Source organism: Hemiscyllium ocellatum (genome assembly GCF_020745735.1).
Source record: "Hemiscyllium ocellatum isolate sHemOce1 chromosome 27 unlocalized genomic scaffold, sHemOce1.pat.X.cur. SUPER_27_unloc_5, whole genome shotgun sequence".
NCBI classification, from domain to species: domain Eukaryota; kingdom Metazoa; phylum Chordata; class Chondrichthyes; order Orectolobiformes; family Hemiscylliidae; genus Hemiscyllium; species Hemiscyllium ocellatum.
Window position 1 is genome coordinate 1682449 of NW_026867514.1, and position 16166 is coordinate 1698614.

The 16166-nt window shown below is 45.4% G+C and overlaps 1 protein-coding gene across 1 annotated transcript; it reads left to right on the forward strand.

Moving 5' to 3' along the window:
- The first annotated feature begins 223 nt into the window (after nucleotides 1–223).
- Nucleotides 224–15033, forward strand: LOC132808374 (gastrula zinc finger protein XlCGF49.1-like). Its single transcript, XM_060822121.1, has 2 exons — nucleotides 224–370; nucleotides 13518–15033. The coding sequence occupies exon 2, from the start codon at nucleotides 13868–13870 to the stop codon at nucleotides 14666–14668; it is 801 nt and encodes a 266-aa protein (XP_060678104.1). The 5' UTR covers nucleotides 224–370; nucleotides 13518–13867; the 3' UTR covers nucleotides 14669–15033.
- Nucleotides 15034–16166: the final 1133 nt, after the last annotated feature.

Genomic DNA, 16166 nt, shown 5'->3' on the forward strand with positions numbered 1-16166 from the left:
GGTTAAATGTCGAGCAGTGGGGATCGGGGAGTGGGTGTGGGTGAGTCACCCTTGGGAGGGTCGGGGCGGTGAGGCCGAGGGGCCTGTTTCCGCACTCTGGGAATTCTCTGAAGTGAGGGGTTTATGGAAAGTGTCGTCCTCCCCAACCTGCAGGGCAGCGCATGCGCAGTGCGGTGGTCCGCTGACGGTCTCGCCCCGCCCCTCGTTCCTTTAGTGACGTCACAACGCGGAAGTCGCCATGTCAAAGTGAACCTCCCTACCTTTGGGCAACTCTTCATCCTGGGAGGGAAACAGAGATGGGAGGAGGGGAAACTGTTCACTGGTAGCAACTGGAGTGAATCCAGGGAGGGAGCAGACTCCGCAAACTGAGGTATGTGTCTTAGTTACCCAGGTGAAGAGGAACTGAAGAATCGACGTTGGGATGGCGGAGGGGTAGATAGCTTTTTTGTTTTTATGTTTAAAATGCACCCGATTCCCACCAGTAACTGCAACAGCTGCAAGTACAGCACATGCAATATTCCTCATTGCAGCTTCAAGCCGGTTTTGTATCCTCTGTTCTTCCTACGCCTTGGCTCCAGCGCATTCAGTTTCCTTCCCTCATTCCCATCCCCCCGCCCTGATGTCCAAGCTGACCCTCAAAAGATTAGTTTGTCCCTCCATTCTTTTTTGTGGGTTTTGAAAACTTTCCCAATCCTCTAATTATAAGAATTGGGAAGTTATGTTGTAGCTGCACCAGATATTGGTTAGGCCACTTTTGAAATGTTGTGTGCAGTTCTGGTCTCTCTGCTAGAGGAAGAATGTTGTGAAACTTGTCAATCGTTTCAGTTGAACAGGCTGGGGCTGTTTTCTCTCGAGCGCCAGAAGCTGAGGGGTGACCCTACAAACTTTTACAAAATTAGGAGGGACATGGATAAGGTAAATAGACAAGATCTTTTCCCTGGATAGGTCATAGCTTCAGAGTAAGGGTGACATTTAAAAGGGGCAACTCATATATTCAGCAGGTGGTGCGTGCAAGGAATGAGCTGCCAGAGGAAGTGGTGATGGCTGGTACAAATACAGCATTTGAAAGGCATCTGGATGGGTATATGAATAGGAAGGGATAGAGAGACATGGGCCAAGTGCTGGCAAATGGGACTAGATTGATTTAGGATATCTGGTCGCCATGAACAAGTTGGACTGAAGGGACTGTTTCTATACTGTACATCTGTGATTCTGGCTTGCCACTAATGTTTGTCATGTCTGTATGCTCAGTTTCTCTCTGCTGTTAGTGTAAATGCCATTGTTAGAAACAAAGCTCACTTATAAATCAGCCGGAGACAAAGCCATGGAAACAAGGACAATTTATTGCAAACTTGCAAGTCCAGACACCCTGCTAGCCTGGCAAAGAGTGCAAAGATATCAGTTATGCAATCATTTTTATACACTTTGTGTGTTGCATGCTCACACCCCTTTCCCTATTCTTACCCTATCATAATCATTTAGTTCATTTCATTCCCTTATTTGGGACTAACCTTAAGACAATTACTTCACTTGTTTTTCGCTTTCCTTATCTCTGTACCAGGCTGCCCTTGGATGACTGCATTCTTTGTCTTGTTACTATAAGTTTTATTGTAAAAATACCCTTATTTTGTGGTCAGCTACAACACCCCATAGTTATTTCCTAGCTTAAAACTATATTTTTTTGAACTACTTCTTTAAAAGACCCCATATATTCATTAAAGTCTTAGCCTTAAGTATACTACATACTACAAGAATTCCATGACCGTTTGTATAACGTCCCACCCCTCCCCCATCTACAGAAATTACACTCAACTAGCACTTTCAACAACTACCTTTCTATATCGTCTGCAGCAAGCTACATTTCTTATTTTCCACACCATGATGTCTCATTTTGCTCCCCAGATCCTGTCAATAAGCACACCTGGAAATGACTCTTTGTCAATCACACAAGCAATTGTCTTTTCTTTGATACGGCCGGGTCGGTAGACTCTGATCAGCCCAGAAGGATGAGAACTCCTAGACCGCCAAAAGAATCCGCTGACTTTTACAGATTTTGCATTGTGTACATTGTTTATAGTCAGACATGCAACATGATCACATATTAACAACCAATCAGATCCCACAAAGTCCTTGTCCACTTTTGACTGAGTCTATCATAATTTCTTGTAAGCAGTCCGTTCTTGGAATTGTATTTGTCTTGTCTGGTGATTAGGGCTAAGCTGTTACTTCTGCAATTAGTGGTTAGGTTCACATTGTTGCTTTTGCAGTTGCAATTTTTTTTCACCGGATTTACGTCAGTCTATGGTTTCATATTTGTTCTGAGTCATGAGTATCTGCCTGACTCAGTTCCAACTGAATTAGCCAAGCAGAAGCCGTTTTGTGCAGCTGTTTCAGCCATTTTGTCCTACCTCCCAGATGCCCACACCCTCATTTCTCCCTTTGATCGCACCGTGATCATGGAAAGGGAAGGCTAATCCAAACAAATCTATAATACAATTCCAATTAGGTGATCATCCCTTTCTTATTTCTCAGTTCCACCCAAAAAACTTCCCTGGATGTATTTCCAGGAATATCCTCCCTTAGCACAGCTGTAATGCTATCCCTTATCAAAAATGCCACTCGCCCCTCCTCTTTTGCCTCCCTTTCTATCCCTCCTGTAGCATTTGTATCCTGGAACATTAAGCTGCCAGTCCTGCCCATCCCTGAACCATGTTTCTGTAATTGCTATGATATCCCAGTCCCATGTTCCTAACCATGCCCTGAGTTCATCTGCCTTCCTTGTTAGGCCCCTGGCATTGAAATAAATGCAGTTTAACTTATTAGTCCTACCTTGTCCCTGCCTGCCCTGACTGTGTGACTCATTTCTGTTCTTGACTGTACCCGTCTCAGATCGATCTCTTTTTCCTCGCTATCTCCCTGAGTCCCACCCCCCCCCCTCCCCAAGCAGTTTAAATCCTCCCAAGCAGTTCTAGCAAATTTCCCTGCCAGCATATTAGTCTCCTTTCAACTTAGGTGCAATCTGTCCTCCTTGTGCTGGTCACTTCTACCCCAAAAGAGATTCCAATGATCCAAAAATGTGAATCTTTCTCCCATACACCAGCTCCTCAGCCATGCATTCATCTGCTCTATCCTCCTATTCCTGCCCTCACTAGCTTGTAGCATTGGGAGTAATCCAGATATTACCTCCTTTTTAAATTTCTACCTAACTCTCTGTAATCTCCCTTCAGAGTCTCAACCTTTTCTCTTCAATGTCATTGGTTCCAATGTGGACAATGACCTCCTGCTGGCCCCCCCTCCCCCGTGAGAACATTCTGCACCCTCTCTGAGACATCCTTGATCCTGGCACCAGGGAAACAACACACCATTCTGCTTTTTCTCTGCTGGCCACAGAAACATCTGTATGTACCTCGGACTACAGAATCCTCTACGTTCTACGTTGTGCTACGTTCCCCTGAGAATCCATCACCCTCTACATTTTCCAAAACCGCATACTTGTTTGAAATGGGTATATCCACAAAAGACTCCAAACAGGTATGCTGTTTTGAAAAATGTTGGGGGTGATGGATTCTCAGGGGAACATAGCAATGCAAGGGGCCTAACAGGGAAGGCAGATGAACTCAGGGCATGGTTAGGAACATGGGACTGGGATATCATATCAATTACGGAATCATCGCTCAGGGATGGGCAGGACTGGCAGCTTAATGTTCCAGGATACAAATGCTATAGGAAGGATAGAAAGGGAGGCAAAAGAGGAGGGGGAGTGGCATTTTTCATAAGAGATAGCATTACAGCTGTGCTAAGGGAGGGTATTCTTGGAAATGTATCCAGGGAAGTTATTTGGGTAGAACTGAGAAATAAGAAAGGGATGATTGCATTATAGACCCCCCTCAATAGTCAGAGGGAAATTGAGAAACAAACTTGTAAGGAGATCTCAGCTATCTGTAAGAATGATGGGGTGGTTTTGGTAGGGGATTTTAACTTTCCAAACATCAACTGGGACTGCCATAGCGTTACAGGTTTAGATGGAGAGGAGAGTGTGTACAAGACAATTTTCTGATTCAGTATGTGGATGTACCTACTAGAGAAGGTGGAAAACTTGACCTACTCTTGGGAAATAGGACAGGGCAGATGACTGAGGTGTCAGTGGGGGAGCATTTTGGGGCCAGTGACCATAATTCTATTCGTTTTAAAATAGTGATGGAAAAGAATAGACCAGATCTAAAAGTTGAAGTTCTAAATTGGAGAAAGGCCAATTTTGACGGTATTAGGCAACAACTTTCAAAAGCTGATCGGAGGCAGATGTTCACAGGTAAAGGGACAGCTGGATAATGGGAAGCCTTCAGAAATGAGATAACAAGAATCCAGAGCAAGTATATTCCTGTCAGGGTGAAAGGGAAAGCTGGTAACTATAGGGAATGCTAGATGACTAAAGAAATTGAGGGTTTGGTTAAGAAAAAGAAGGAAGCATATGTCAGGTACAGACAGGATAGATCGAGTGAATCCTTAGAAAAGTATAAATAAAGTAGGAGTATACTTAAGAGGGAAATCAGGAGGGCAAAACGGGGACATGAGAGCGCTTTGGCAAATAGAATTAAAGAGAATCCTAAGGGGTTTTACAAATATATTAAGGACAAAAGGGTAACTAGAGAGAGAATAGGGCTCCTCAAAGATCAGCAAGGCGGCCTTTGTGTGGAGCCACAGAAAATGGGGGGATACTAAATGAATATTTTGGATCAGTATTTACTGTGGAAAAGGATAAAAAAGATATAGACTAGGGAAATAGATGATGACATCTTGGAAAAATGTCCAGATTACAGAGGAGGAAATGCTGTATGTCTTGAAATGGTGAAAGGTGGATAAATCCTCAGGATCTGATCAGGTGTACCCGAGAACTCTTTGGGAAGGTAGAGAAGTGATTGCTGGGCCTCTTGCTGAGATAATTGTATCATCGATAGTCACAGGTGAGGTGCTGGAAGAGTGGAGGTTGGCAAACATGGTGCCACTGTTTAAGAATGGTAGTAAGAACAAACCAGGGAACTATAGACCTGTGAGCCTGAGCTCGGTGGTGGGCAAGTTGTTGGAGGGAATCCTGAGGGACAGGATGTACATGTATTTGGAAAGTCAAGGACCGATTCGGGATAGTCAACATGGCTTTGTGCTTCGGAAATCATGTCTCACAAACTTGATTTAGTATTTTGAAGAAGTAACAAAGAAGATTGAGGACAGAGCAGTAGATGTGATCGAGATGGACTTCAGCAAGGTGTTCGACATGGGAAACTGTTTAGCAAGGTTAGCTTCATGGAATACAGGGAGAACTAGCCAGTTGGATACAGAACTGGCTCAAAGGTAGAAGACAGAGGGTGGTGGTGGAGGGTTGTTTTTCAGACTGGAGGCTTGTGACCAGTGGAGTGCCACAAGGATTTGTGCTGGGCCCTCTACTTCTTGTCATTTACATAAATGATTTGGATGCGAGCATAAGAGGTACACTTAGTAAGTTTACAGATGACACCAAAATTGGAGATGTAGTGAACAGTGAAGAGGGTTACCTCAGATTACAACAGGATCTTGACCAGATGGGCCAATAGGCTGAGAAGTGGCAGATGGAGGTTAATTCAGATAAATGCGAGGTGCTGCATTTTGGGGAAGCAAATCTTAGCAGGGCTTATACACTTAATGATAAGGTCCTAGGGAGTGTTGCTGAACAAAGAGACCTTGGAGTGCAGGTTCATAGCTCCTTGAAAGTGGAGTCGCGGGTAGATAGGATAGTTTGGATGTTTTCCTTTATTGGTCAGAGTATTGAGTACAGGAGTTGGGAGGGCATGTTGCGGCTGTACAGGACATTGGTTAGGCCACTGTTGGAATATTGCATGCAATTCTGGTCTCCTTCCTATCAGAAGAATATTGTGAAACTTGAAAGGGTTCAGAAAAGATTTACAAGGATGTTGCCAGGGTTGGAGGATCTGAGCTACAGGGAGAGGCTGAACAGACTGAGGCTGTTTTCCCTGGAGCGTCGGAGGCTGAGGGGTGACCTTATAGAGGTTTACAAAATTATGAAGGGCATGGATAGGATAAATAGGCAAAGTCTTTTCCCTGGGGAGTCCAGAATTAGCGGGCAGAGGTTTAGGGTGAGAGGGGAAAGATATAAAATAAACCTAAGGGACAGGTTTTTTCACGCAGAGGGTAGTACGTATATGGAATGAACTGCCAGAGGATGTGGTGAAGGCTGGTGCAATTGCAACATTTAAGAGGCATTTGGATGGGTATGTGAATAGGAAGAGTTTGGAGGGATATGGGCCAGCTGCTGGCAGGTGGGACTAGATTGGGTTGGGATATCTGGTCAGCATGGACGGGTTGGACCGAAGGGTCGCTTTCCATGCTATACGTCTCTATGACTCTAAATGCCCTTCAAGGTGGACCAGCCTTCAATATCCTGTAGAGTGGCACCACCATCTTTGCAGCTCATCTGGTCATATTTATCATTGCCATCAACAAGTGGGTGAGCCATGGCATTGCAAACAGAGCATCTTCTGGGGCAAATCTATATCACTAAAGGTCCTCATAAGCCTAGCAAATAAATACCGACCAATACCAACAAACAGAAGAAAATTATTCTGACATATGTAGCTAAATTGATAAGCCAATTGTACCAAAACCCCGATCCCCATTTTCTCCAACTGGTACCTTCAAGGAGCACCTGGATCTCATGTTGTATCTTAGTAATTGCCAGTGCAATCAGGAATGTAAATAATGCATTTATCTTGGACAGTGGTGCAGACCTCACCTTCCTGGGCGAGTGTATAGTCTAAAGCATACCGATTCTGCATAGAGTAAAGACGCAGCTTTGATAATCCCAGTTTGTTCTGTTCCAGAGCCTCTTTAGTCTTATTCCCTAGAATAGTCGGACTGTAATAGAGGAATTGTAGTTCTTTTGACTTATCACCCCTGCCGATCCTTCCAGCCCCCGGGTACTCGGTGGGTGGGGAGGAGGTGGAGAAGGGGTGTTTGATCTTGAGCTATTTAAGAAGCAGCGACATTTTCTCTGCCTTTTTGCTGGGAGGATCTGAAGCTGCAACAAAGTTGGATCGCAATAAAGGTTAACTGTACTTACTGCTGGGCTCAGACTCTCATTGAAAACTTTGAACCACAAAGCTTTTTATTTTGAAGCTGTTAATTTCTTTCTGCCTCCTGCACTAAGTTTCCAATGTTGTGTATCAGATGTAATTTTTTCAGGAGTGCAGAGTTTGTCGTTTCATTGGCATTGTAAAGTTTACTGGTAGCACCGGGAGGCGTGTGCTGTGATCAGTAGAAATAATGTGGAGGAGCCGGTGTTGGACTCGGGTGGGTAAACTTAAAAATCATACAATATAATGTTATAGTCCAACAGGTTTATTTGGAAGTACTAGCTTTCAGAGCTCTGCTCCTTCATCAGGTGGTTGTGGAGAATAGGATCATGATCATAATTTATATCCAAAGGAGTCCAGTGTCACAGATGTAATACATTAAACAATTCTAGATTTAAATCTTTTAGAATGGATTTCTGCTCTTTGGTTTGTTAATCCCAGAACGTGTTTTAAATAGCATTCTCAAGAATGTAATTTAAATGAAGAGCTTTTCTAACAAAAAATGTCAAGTCTGACATGACATTGGGGCCCAGACAGAATTCACAACTATTGTTAGAAATGTTCTGCATTGAAATGAAATGTACCACCACCACCCACGGCGACCTGTGCATTCTCGCCTGCCACCCACTGTGCCCCCAGTCCACTGCCCTCCATGAACCACAGCATTGTGTCCATTCCATCTCTTCCCCCCAACACCACCTCCATTCTCTCTGTCATGCCACCCTCTGCACCCTTGTCCATTTTCTCTCTCTTGTCCCCCTCCCTCAGCCCACCCCGTCCATTATCTTTCCCTGCTGTGCGCCCTCCCCCAGCCCTCTTTGATCGCTGTGTATCAAGCTGATGAAGAGAGAGAGAATGGATGCTGACAAGTTGACCCGGAAGACAGGCGGGGCCACAAATAGGTTATATTTAAAATTGAGAACAGGTAAAATTATACACTCAGAAACATCATTAAAGTCTGAAAGCAAGGTCAATTTTTTAAGAGCTGCTGGAATCTTTCTGAAACTTGCACTGAAGTATGTGCACTTAGGCCACAGCACAGGACAGGCTGGAAGGGGTGAATGGCCTATTCCTAGTCTTGTGATATTGGTTCTGACGATGCAGAAATAGAGTAATAGCGTTGTACAGCATGGAAACAAACCCTTCAGTCCATGCCAACCAGATATCCTAAATTAACCTAGTGACCCATTCGCCAGAAATTGACACATGTCCCTCTTAAACCCTTCCTATTCATATCCCCTTCGAGATGCCTTTTAAAGGTTGTAATTGTACCAGCCTCCTCCACTTCCTCTGGCAGCTTATTCCATACACGCACCATCCTCTGCTTGATAAGGTTCCCCCAACCCCCACCTTCCCTCTCTCCCTCCCAGGAAAAAGAGTTGCCCAGAAGGAGGAGGTTTCACTCTGAAACTCAGAAGACCATTTCCACACAGTGACATCAACAATGGAGCAAGAGGTTGGGGCGATGTGTCTGGGTAATGTGCTGGGAAGGGGCAGGGCCAAGCTGAAGGCGGGCCCCCACACTGCACCTGCTGCACATGGCCGGCCGGATGGCCCGCACTGCCTTGCAGAGTTTGCAAAAATCCCTTCCCTTCAGAGAATCCTCACATTGTGGAAGCAGGTCACTCTGCCCAACGGGTCCACACTGACTCACCAAAGGGTAACTCTCAGACACCCGTTCCCCTATCCCGATTGCTTGGCATTTACCCCCAACTAATACACCCAATCGGGCAGTATGGGTAATTTAGCGCAGCCAATCCACTCTGCACTTCCCCGGGTACTATGAGTAATTTAACATGGTCAATGCACCCTCACCTGGACTAAGTTTAAAAAGTATACAACACCGGGTTAGAGTTCAGCAGGTTTATTTGGAGTGCTGCTCCTTCATCAGATGTTGTGGAGAATAAGGTCATCAGGCACAGAAATTATGGAAAAACATAATGGAGTCCTGCCACTGAAATGATATCTTGACAAACCTGGATTGTTGAGTCTTTCATCTTTTAGAATGGGTTACAGGTATCATTAATCTAAATCTCAGAACTTCCTGTAAGGCACCTTCAACAAAACATAAAGCTTTATAACAAAATGTGACATCTTAGCTCAGACAATTCAATGAAAGAGTGAGCTCAGAGCCTGTGTGTATCCCAATCTTGAGTCAGACTGGTTCTGTTTCCAAAATGCCAGAAGTTTCTCTTTGCCTCCATTCTGAAAGGTCTTCCCTTTACTCTAAGGCTGTGCCCAGTAGTTCTAGTTTCTCCAGTCAATGGAATTTTTTTCCCAACTTCCACTCTTTCCAGGCTGTTCAGTATTCATAACGTTTCAGTTAGAACCCTCCTGCTTGTGGGCATATTAACCAGTGTCAACGACATCCTTCAGGATGAGTTACAGCAGGGATTAGGTTCAGCAAACTGAGAATGGAGGGAGTGTGTGTGGGATAGAGATTTTCAACTTCTAAAGAATAAGCAAGGAAAGAGAGTTCACTATAAATTAGAACTGATCAGATGGGCTGATTGGCCAAAGTGTGGTAGATGGAGAGAAATGTGGTTTGCATTTTGGTCAAGCAATCCAGGCAGGACTGACACAGTTAAGGGGAGTGTTGCAGAACAAAGAGACCTTGGAGTGCAGGTTCATAGTTCCTTGAAAGTGGAGTCACCTGTGGACAGAATAGTGAAGGAGGCAATTGGTATGCTTTCCTTTATTGGTCAGTGCATTGAGTATAGGAGTTGGGAGGTAATGTGGCTGTGTAGGACATTGATTAGTCCACGTTTGGAAGACTGCATTCATTTTTGGTCACCCTTTTACAGGGAAAATGTTGCGAAACTTTGAAAGGTGTCGGAAAAGATTTACAAGGCTGCTGTCAGAGTTGGAGGGTTTGAGTGGCAGGGAGAGGCTCAAATGGCTGGGGATATTTTCCCGAGAGCATTGAAGGCTGAGGGGTGACCTTATAGACGTTCATAAGGGGTAAGGATAGGGTGAATATCCAAGGTCTTTTCCCCAATGTAGCAGAGTCCAAAACTAGAAGGCATATGTTTGAGGTGAGTGGGAATTTTTAAAGGCATCTGGATGGGTACATGAATAGAGGGATATGGTTTAGAGGGATATGGGCCACATGCAGGTAAATTGGACTAGATTAATTTAGGATATCTGTTTGGCCGAACAAGTTGGACCAAAGAGTCTGTTTCCGTGTTGTATGACTCAAATCTTCTTTGGTGAAAGCAGAAGTGTGATTGTGAAGGCTAGAGTTTCAGAGCAGCTTTCAAAGATGTTTGGCCCTTAATTGGAGCAGAAAACGTTACAATGAAAACTTGCATTTGTGAGACAGCAACTGACAGCATCCGAGATTTTGGTGGAAAGTGGCAATTCATTGCACTGTGGGGATGAAGCTCTACCCTACCCAGTCATTTTTGCTGGTGAATGAAACAGATCTCAAGATTAGGAGTAGATTTAGGACAGAGATGAGGAGGAACCGTTTTTGCTGGAGTTTAGTGAATCTGTGGAATTCTCTGCCCAAGGAAGCAGTAGAGGCAGCTTCGTTAAGTATGTTCAAGACATAGTTGGATGGGTTTTTGCAATGGTAGGGGAATTAAGGGTAGCTGGGACAATGCAGGGAGGGGAGGATCTGAGACAATGGATAGATCAGCCATGATTTTAATGAATGGCGGAGCGGGCTGGATATGAAACTACAACCCTGCATTTCCCACGGCTATGCCACCTAACCTCGACATTATAGGCAATTTAGCATGAAAAATCCAAATCAAGGCCAGTGAGCAGTGTATTGATGTGGGAAATGAATTTCAAAGAACAATAGAAAAGGACAAGGAGAGTAAATATTCCAGCAATCAAAACTGGACTCTGAAGATCATAAAAATTGAAACCAGAAACAGTATCTATCTGTATTGTCACCAAAAATGAATTAATTGATTGCACGCATTGAAGAGAATAATTATGATCCGAGACTCCTAACAGAGACATGGCTTCAGGATGACCAGGATTGGATCCTGAATATCGAGGGTTCGGTCAAATGGGAAGCGAGGTAAAGGTAGAGGGTTGGTGCTGCTAATGAAAGCGCTGATCACAGGGTAGTTTGGTGTCAGCTCAGATTTCAGGTCCTGATTTCTTGGTCCTGTGTTGATCTCCCTGTTCCCACAGCGTAAGATGTCGGTCTGTTCTCAGCTTTGCTGGATTTCTGCTGAAGCTTTGACCCCCTTTTTTTTCACCTTCTGGAACAATAAAGCATTCAGCCAATCAAGCCCCAATCCACAATCTCCCAGCCTGCCAACCATCCAGACACACAGTGTAATCATAGCAGGGAATCACACAAAAGTGAAACCAAATTTGAAACAAATAGGTGCTCGTGTTTAATGTTTGTTCATTCGTACGTAAAGGAGAAATGGGGGTCTCCCAGGATTCTGGGACTGTCCTACTTGAGGAAATCTCTCTCTCTTACATCTAACTGAGAACCCAGCTATGATTTACAACAATATTTACACCAACAGAAGTAAGACATCTGTTCTCAAATAGACAGAGATAAGCAGGATGGAAATAGACATTCCCCTCTCATGCGCGCACCCACACAAGTCCACAGGAGTGAATGTATATTTGCAGAATTACATTTGCAGAGCTGAACAGAAATGTCACTTTATCAAAATTTAAGTTTTATGGAGAAGGTGCCTTCCAGGAAGACTGGGATTTGCATATTAATGATACCTGCAACCCATTTGAAAAGATGAAAGACTTAACAATCCAGGTTTGTTCAATGTATTATTTCAGTGGCAGGTCACTGTCATGTTTTTCTATAAATTCTGTGTCTTATCTTATTCTCCACAACCAACTGATGAAGGAACAGCGCTCCAAAAGCTAGAGTTTCCAAATAAACCTGATGGACTATAATGTGGTGTTGTGATTTTTAACTTTGTCCAAGTTAGGTTGCTAAATTATCCATAGTGCCCAGGGATGTGCAGGTTAGGTGTGATAGTCAGGGAGTAGAGCAACAGGTCTAGGGGAATGGGTGTGGGTGGGTTCCCCTTCGAGGATTGGTTTGGATTTGTTGGGCCGAGTGGCCTGCTTCCATGCTGTGGGGATTCCGTGAAGGGAAGGGATTCCTGCAAACTGTGCACCTTGCCCCGCCCCTTTTGTTTCGTCCCCCCACCCTCGACCTATTGATGGCGTCACAACGCGGAAGTGGCCCTGTCAGTTTGAGTGAAACTCCCTCTCTTTGGGCAACTCTTCATCCTGGGAGGGGGAGAAGGGGGAAATCTATTCACTTGTGGCAATTGGAGTGAATCCAGGGAGGGAGCAGATGCTGCAAACTCAGGTATTTGTCTTAATTACCCGGGTGAGGTGGGACAGAAGGATGGGCAGGGGTTGTTTTCCCCATTGCTCCAGAGCCTGAGAGGTGACATTATAGACTTTTATAAAATCATGAGCATGGATAGGATAAATAGACAAGGTCTTTCCCTTGGGATGGGGAGTCCTGAACTGGAGGGTCATAGGTTCAGGGTGAGGGCAGTGGGGGAAATGTAAAAGGGGCAACGTTTTCATGAAGAGGGTGATGTGTTCATGGAATGAGCTGCCAGAGGAAGTGGTGGGGGCTGGTACAATTCCTACAGTTAAAAGGCATCTGGATGGGCGGATGATTACAAAGGGTTCAGATGGAGAGGGGCCAAGTGGTGGCAAATGCGACTGGAGTCATAGAGATGTACAGCATGGAAACAGACCCTGCGATCCAACTCGTCCTTGCTGACAAGATAGCCAACCCAATTTAGTCCCAGCTGCCAGCACCCAGCCCATATAGGGGCCAAGTGATGGCAAACGTGACTAGATTAATTTAGGAAATCTGGGCAGGTTGGGCCAAAGAGTCTGTTTCTGTGCTGTGTGACTCTAATTGTCTTCAGTGAAAGCAGAAGTGTGGTTGTGAAGGCTGGACTTTCAGAGCATGTTTTGCCCTGACTGGGAAGCAGCAGAGTTTGACTGAAGTGTATTAGTGTTAATGCCTTGACATCTCATTTTGCTCCCACCTTCTCGGGTCGTTAACTATTTTGTCATTGCAGGTTCACCCTGAATTGATACTTTTTTTTGCTTCCTAAAATCAGACCTGCTCACTCTCAGCAGTATCCCAGTGTTGTGAAAGATATTAACTTTCAGGTGGAGGTATCCAAAATTCAGAGAGATGTCAGTCTTTCTGTTTTTGCTCATCTGCCCCTGTAAGACCCTGAATCAGCAACTTCAGGGGAATTAGTTAGATCAGAGTGAGAAAGAAGGGGAGTGAAAGTGGGATGGTGCTTTCAATTTTGTGGAATAACAAAAGACAAGAATATTCCATAGAAAGTAGAATTGCTTGTACAGAATTTCTACCCTGCACTGACAGTGATGACCTTTGTAATCTCTTTTTAACAGTGTATTTGAAGATAGAAGATTCAAAATCGACGCATGAAGTCCTGATGCCCAAAACGTTGACTCTCCTGCTCTTCGGATGCTGCCTGACCTGCGCTTTTCCAGTACCACACATTTTGACACTGACCCTCCAGCGTCTGCAGTCCTCACTTTGACGTCAATGTCTGACAGTCACTCAATCCAGTGGGACCGCAAACAATTTTTAACCGTGAGTCTGTGAGAAGGTGCAAAGCGTTTTGGTTCCTGGATGAGAGACCCTACTGATGCAGCACATCGAGTGTGGGGCGTGTAGCAGCAGGAATTGATGGCCGGGAGGGACTGGAAAGGTATTCTGTGCAGCTGAAGCTTCGACCATGGAGAAACCCGAGGAATCCTGCCCCGTGGAGAAACAGTGGAAGTGCAGTGATGGTGGGAATGGCTTCTGTTTCCCGTCTGCCATGCAGATTCATCGGCGCATCCACACAAGGGAGAGACCATTCTCCTGCCCAGAGTGCGGGAAGGGCTTTGCCCACACCTCCGCCCTGATGAGGCACCAGCGGGCTCACACCGGGGAGAGGCCATTCCCCTGCCCCGAGTGCGAGAAGGCCTTCAGCAATTGCTCCGACCTACTGACCCACCGGCGGGTCCACACGGGGGAGAGGCCCTTCAGCTGCCCCGAGTGTGGGAAGGCCTTCAACACTTCCTCCAACCTGTTGAGGCACCGGCAGGTCCACACTAGGGAAAGGCCCTTCAGCTGCCCTGAGTGCGGGAAGGCCTTCAGCGATTCCTACCACCTGCTGAGGCACCAGCAGGTCCACACAGGGGAGAGGCCCTTCAGTTGCCCCGACTGTGGGAAGGCCTTCAGTAATTCCTCCACCCTGCTGAAGCACCGGCGGGTCCACACCAAGGAGAGACCATTCCCCTGCCCTGAGTGCGGGAAGGCCTTCAGCGATTCCTCCCACCTGCTGACCCACCAGCAGATTCACACGGGGGAGAGGCCGTTCTCCTGCCTCGAGTGTGGGAAGAGATTTACCCAGGCCTCCAACCTGCTGACCCACCGGCGGGTCCACACGAGGGAGAGGCCGTTCAGCTGCCCCCTGTGCAGAAAGGATTTCACCCGCTCCTCCCACCTCCGGAGGCACCAGAGAGTTCACATACCGTCGCAGGGGGATTGAAGGAGCGACGGCCGAGTGCCATTATCGACTGGACCATCAACCCAGTTCCAGGGACTCCCGGATTTGAATCCCACTGCGGCAGATGGCGCTATACAGGGTCTGGGTTGAAATTGCTGAGTGAGGCAATACTTCCTCCAGGTTAAGGCTGTACCAAGGATCCAATTACAAAGGGACAACTCAGTGGTGACCAATAGTAAAGAAAGTGGTGGGGGGGGAGGGGGGGAAAGAGTGTGCGCTTTGACTTTGAGCTGTTTAAAAAGCTACTTTTTCTCTGCCTTTTTGCTGAGGGGATCTGAAGCTGTAACAAAGTTGGGTTGCAATAAAGGTTACCTGAACTTGCTGCTGGGTTCAGACTCTCATTGAAAGCTTTGAGCGCCAAGGGGGTTTTTGTTTTAAAGCTGCTCATTTCTTTCAGCCTCCTGCACTAAGCTTCCAATGTCGCGTATCAGATGGAGTCATGAATGAGCAGCCAGTATCATGAGAAATTGTCAATTTTTCAGGAGTGCAGAGTGTGTCATTTCATCGGCGTTGTAAAGTTTCCTGGCAGCATCAGGAGGTGTGGGCAGTGTTCGCAAGAAATTATGTGGAGGAGCCAATGTTGGACTGGGCTGGATAAAGTTAAAACTCTCACAACACCAGGTTATAGTCCAACAGGTTTTTTTGGAAGTATGAGCTTTTGGAGCACTGCTCCTTCATCGGGTAACTGTGGAGCAGGATCATAAGACACAGATTTTATAGCAAAAGATCACAGGGTCATGCAACTGAAATGACATATTGAACAAACCAAGATTGGTTAAGTCTTTCACCTTTTAGAATGAGTTGCAGGTTTCAGTTCATTAAACTGTGAATCCCAGAACTACTATTAATTCACATTCTCGAGATGACTTTAGGTTTTTTTTTAAAAAAGTGACATCTCAGCCCAGGCAATGCATTAAAAGTGTGAGATTCGAGTCTGTCAGTATCCCAATCTTGGAACTAGAACCAGTCTGATTCAAAGTATTTATAAGGAATTTATAAAATATTACACGGATTGATTGCCTGCAGTTTGTGCACTTTTTGAGCAAAGTAGAAATATCTGCAACCCATTCTGAAAGTTGAAAGGCTTAACAATCCAGGTTTGTTCAATATATCACTTCAGTGGCAGGACACTGTAATGTTTTTCTATAAATTCTGTGCCTTATTCTACACAACCACCTGATGAAGGAGCAGCACTCCAAATGCTGGTCCTTCCAAATAAACCTGTTGAACGATAACCCGGGTTTGTGTGATTTTTAACTTTGTCCAGTTTAGGGTGGATTGACCATCTAAAGTAACCATAGTGCCCAAGGAGGTGCAGGTTTGTGTGGATTGGCTGTGCTAAATTAGTGTTCAGGGATGTGCGGGTATGGTGAATTGGCAAGGCTAAGTTAGCCATCGTGAAGGTCTTGACCTCTCAAGGGGCGTTTTGGTTTGAGATCGGTCAAAAGAATCAATGAAATGCAGTCTGTACAAAGCAAGG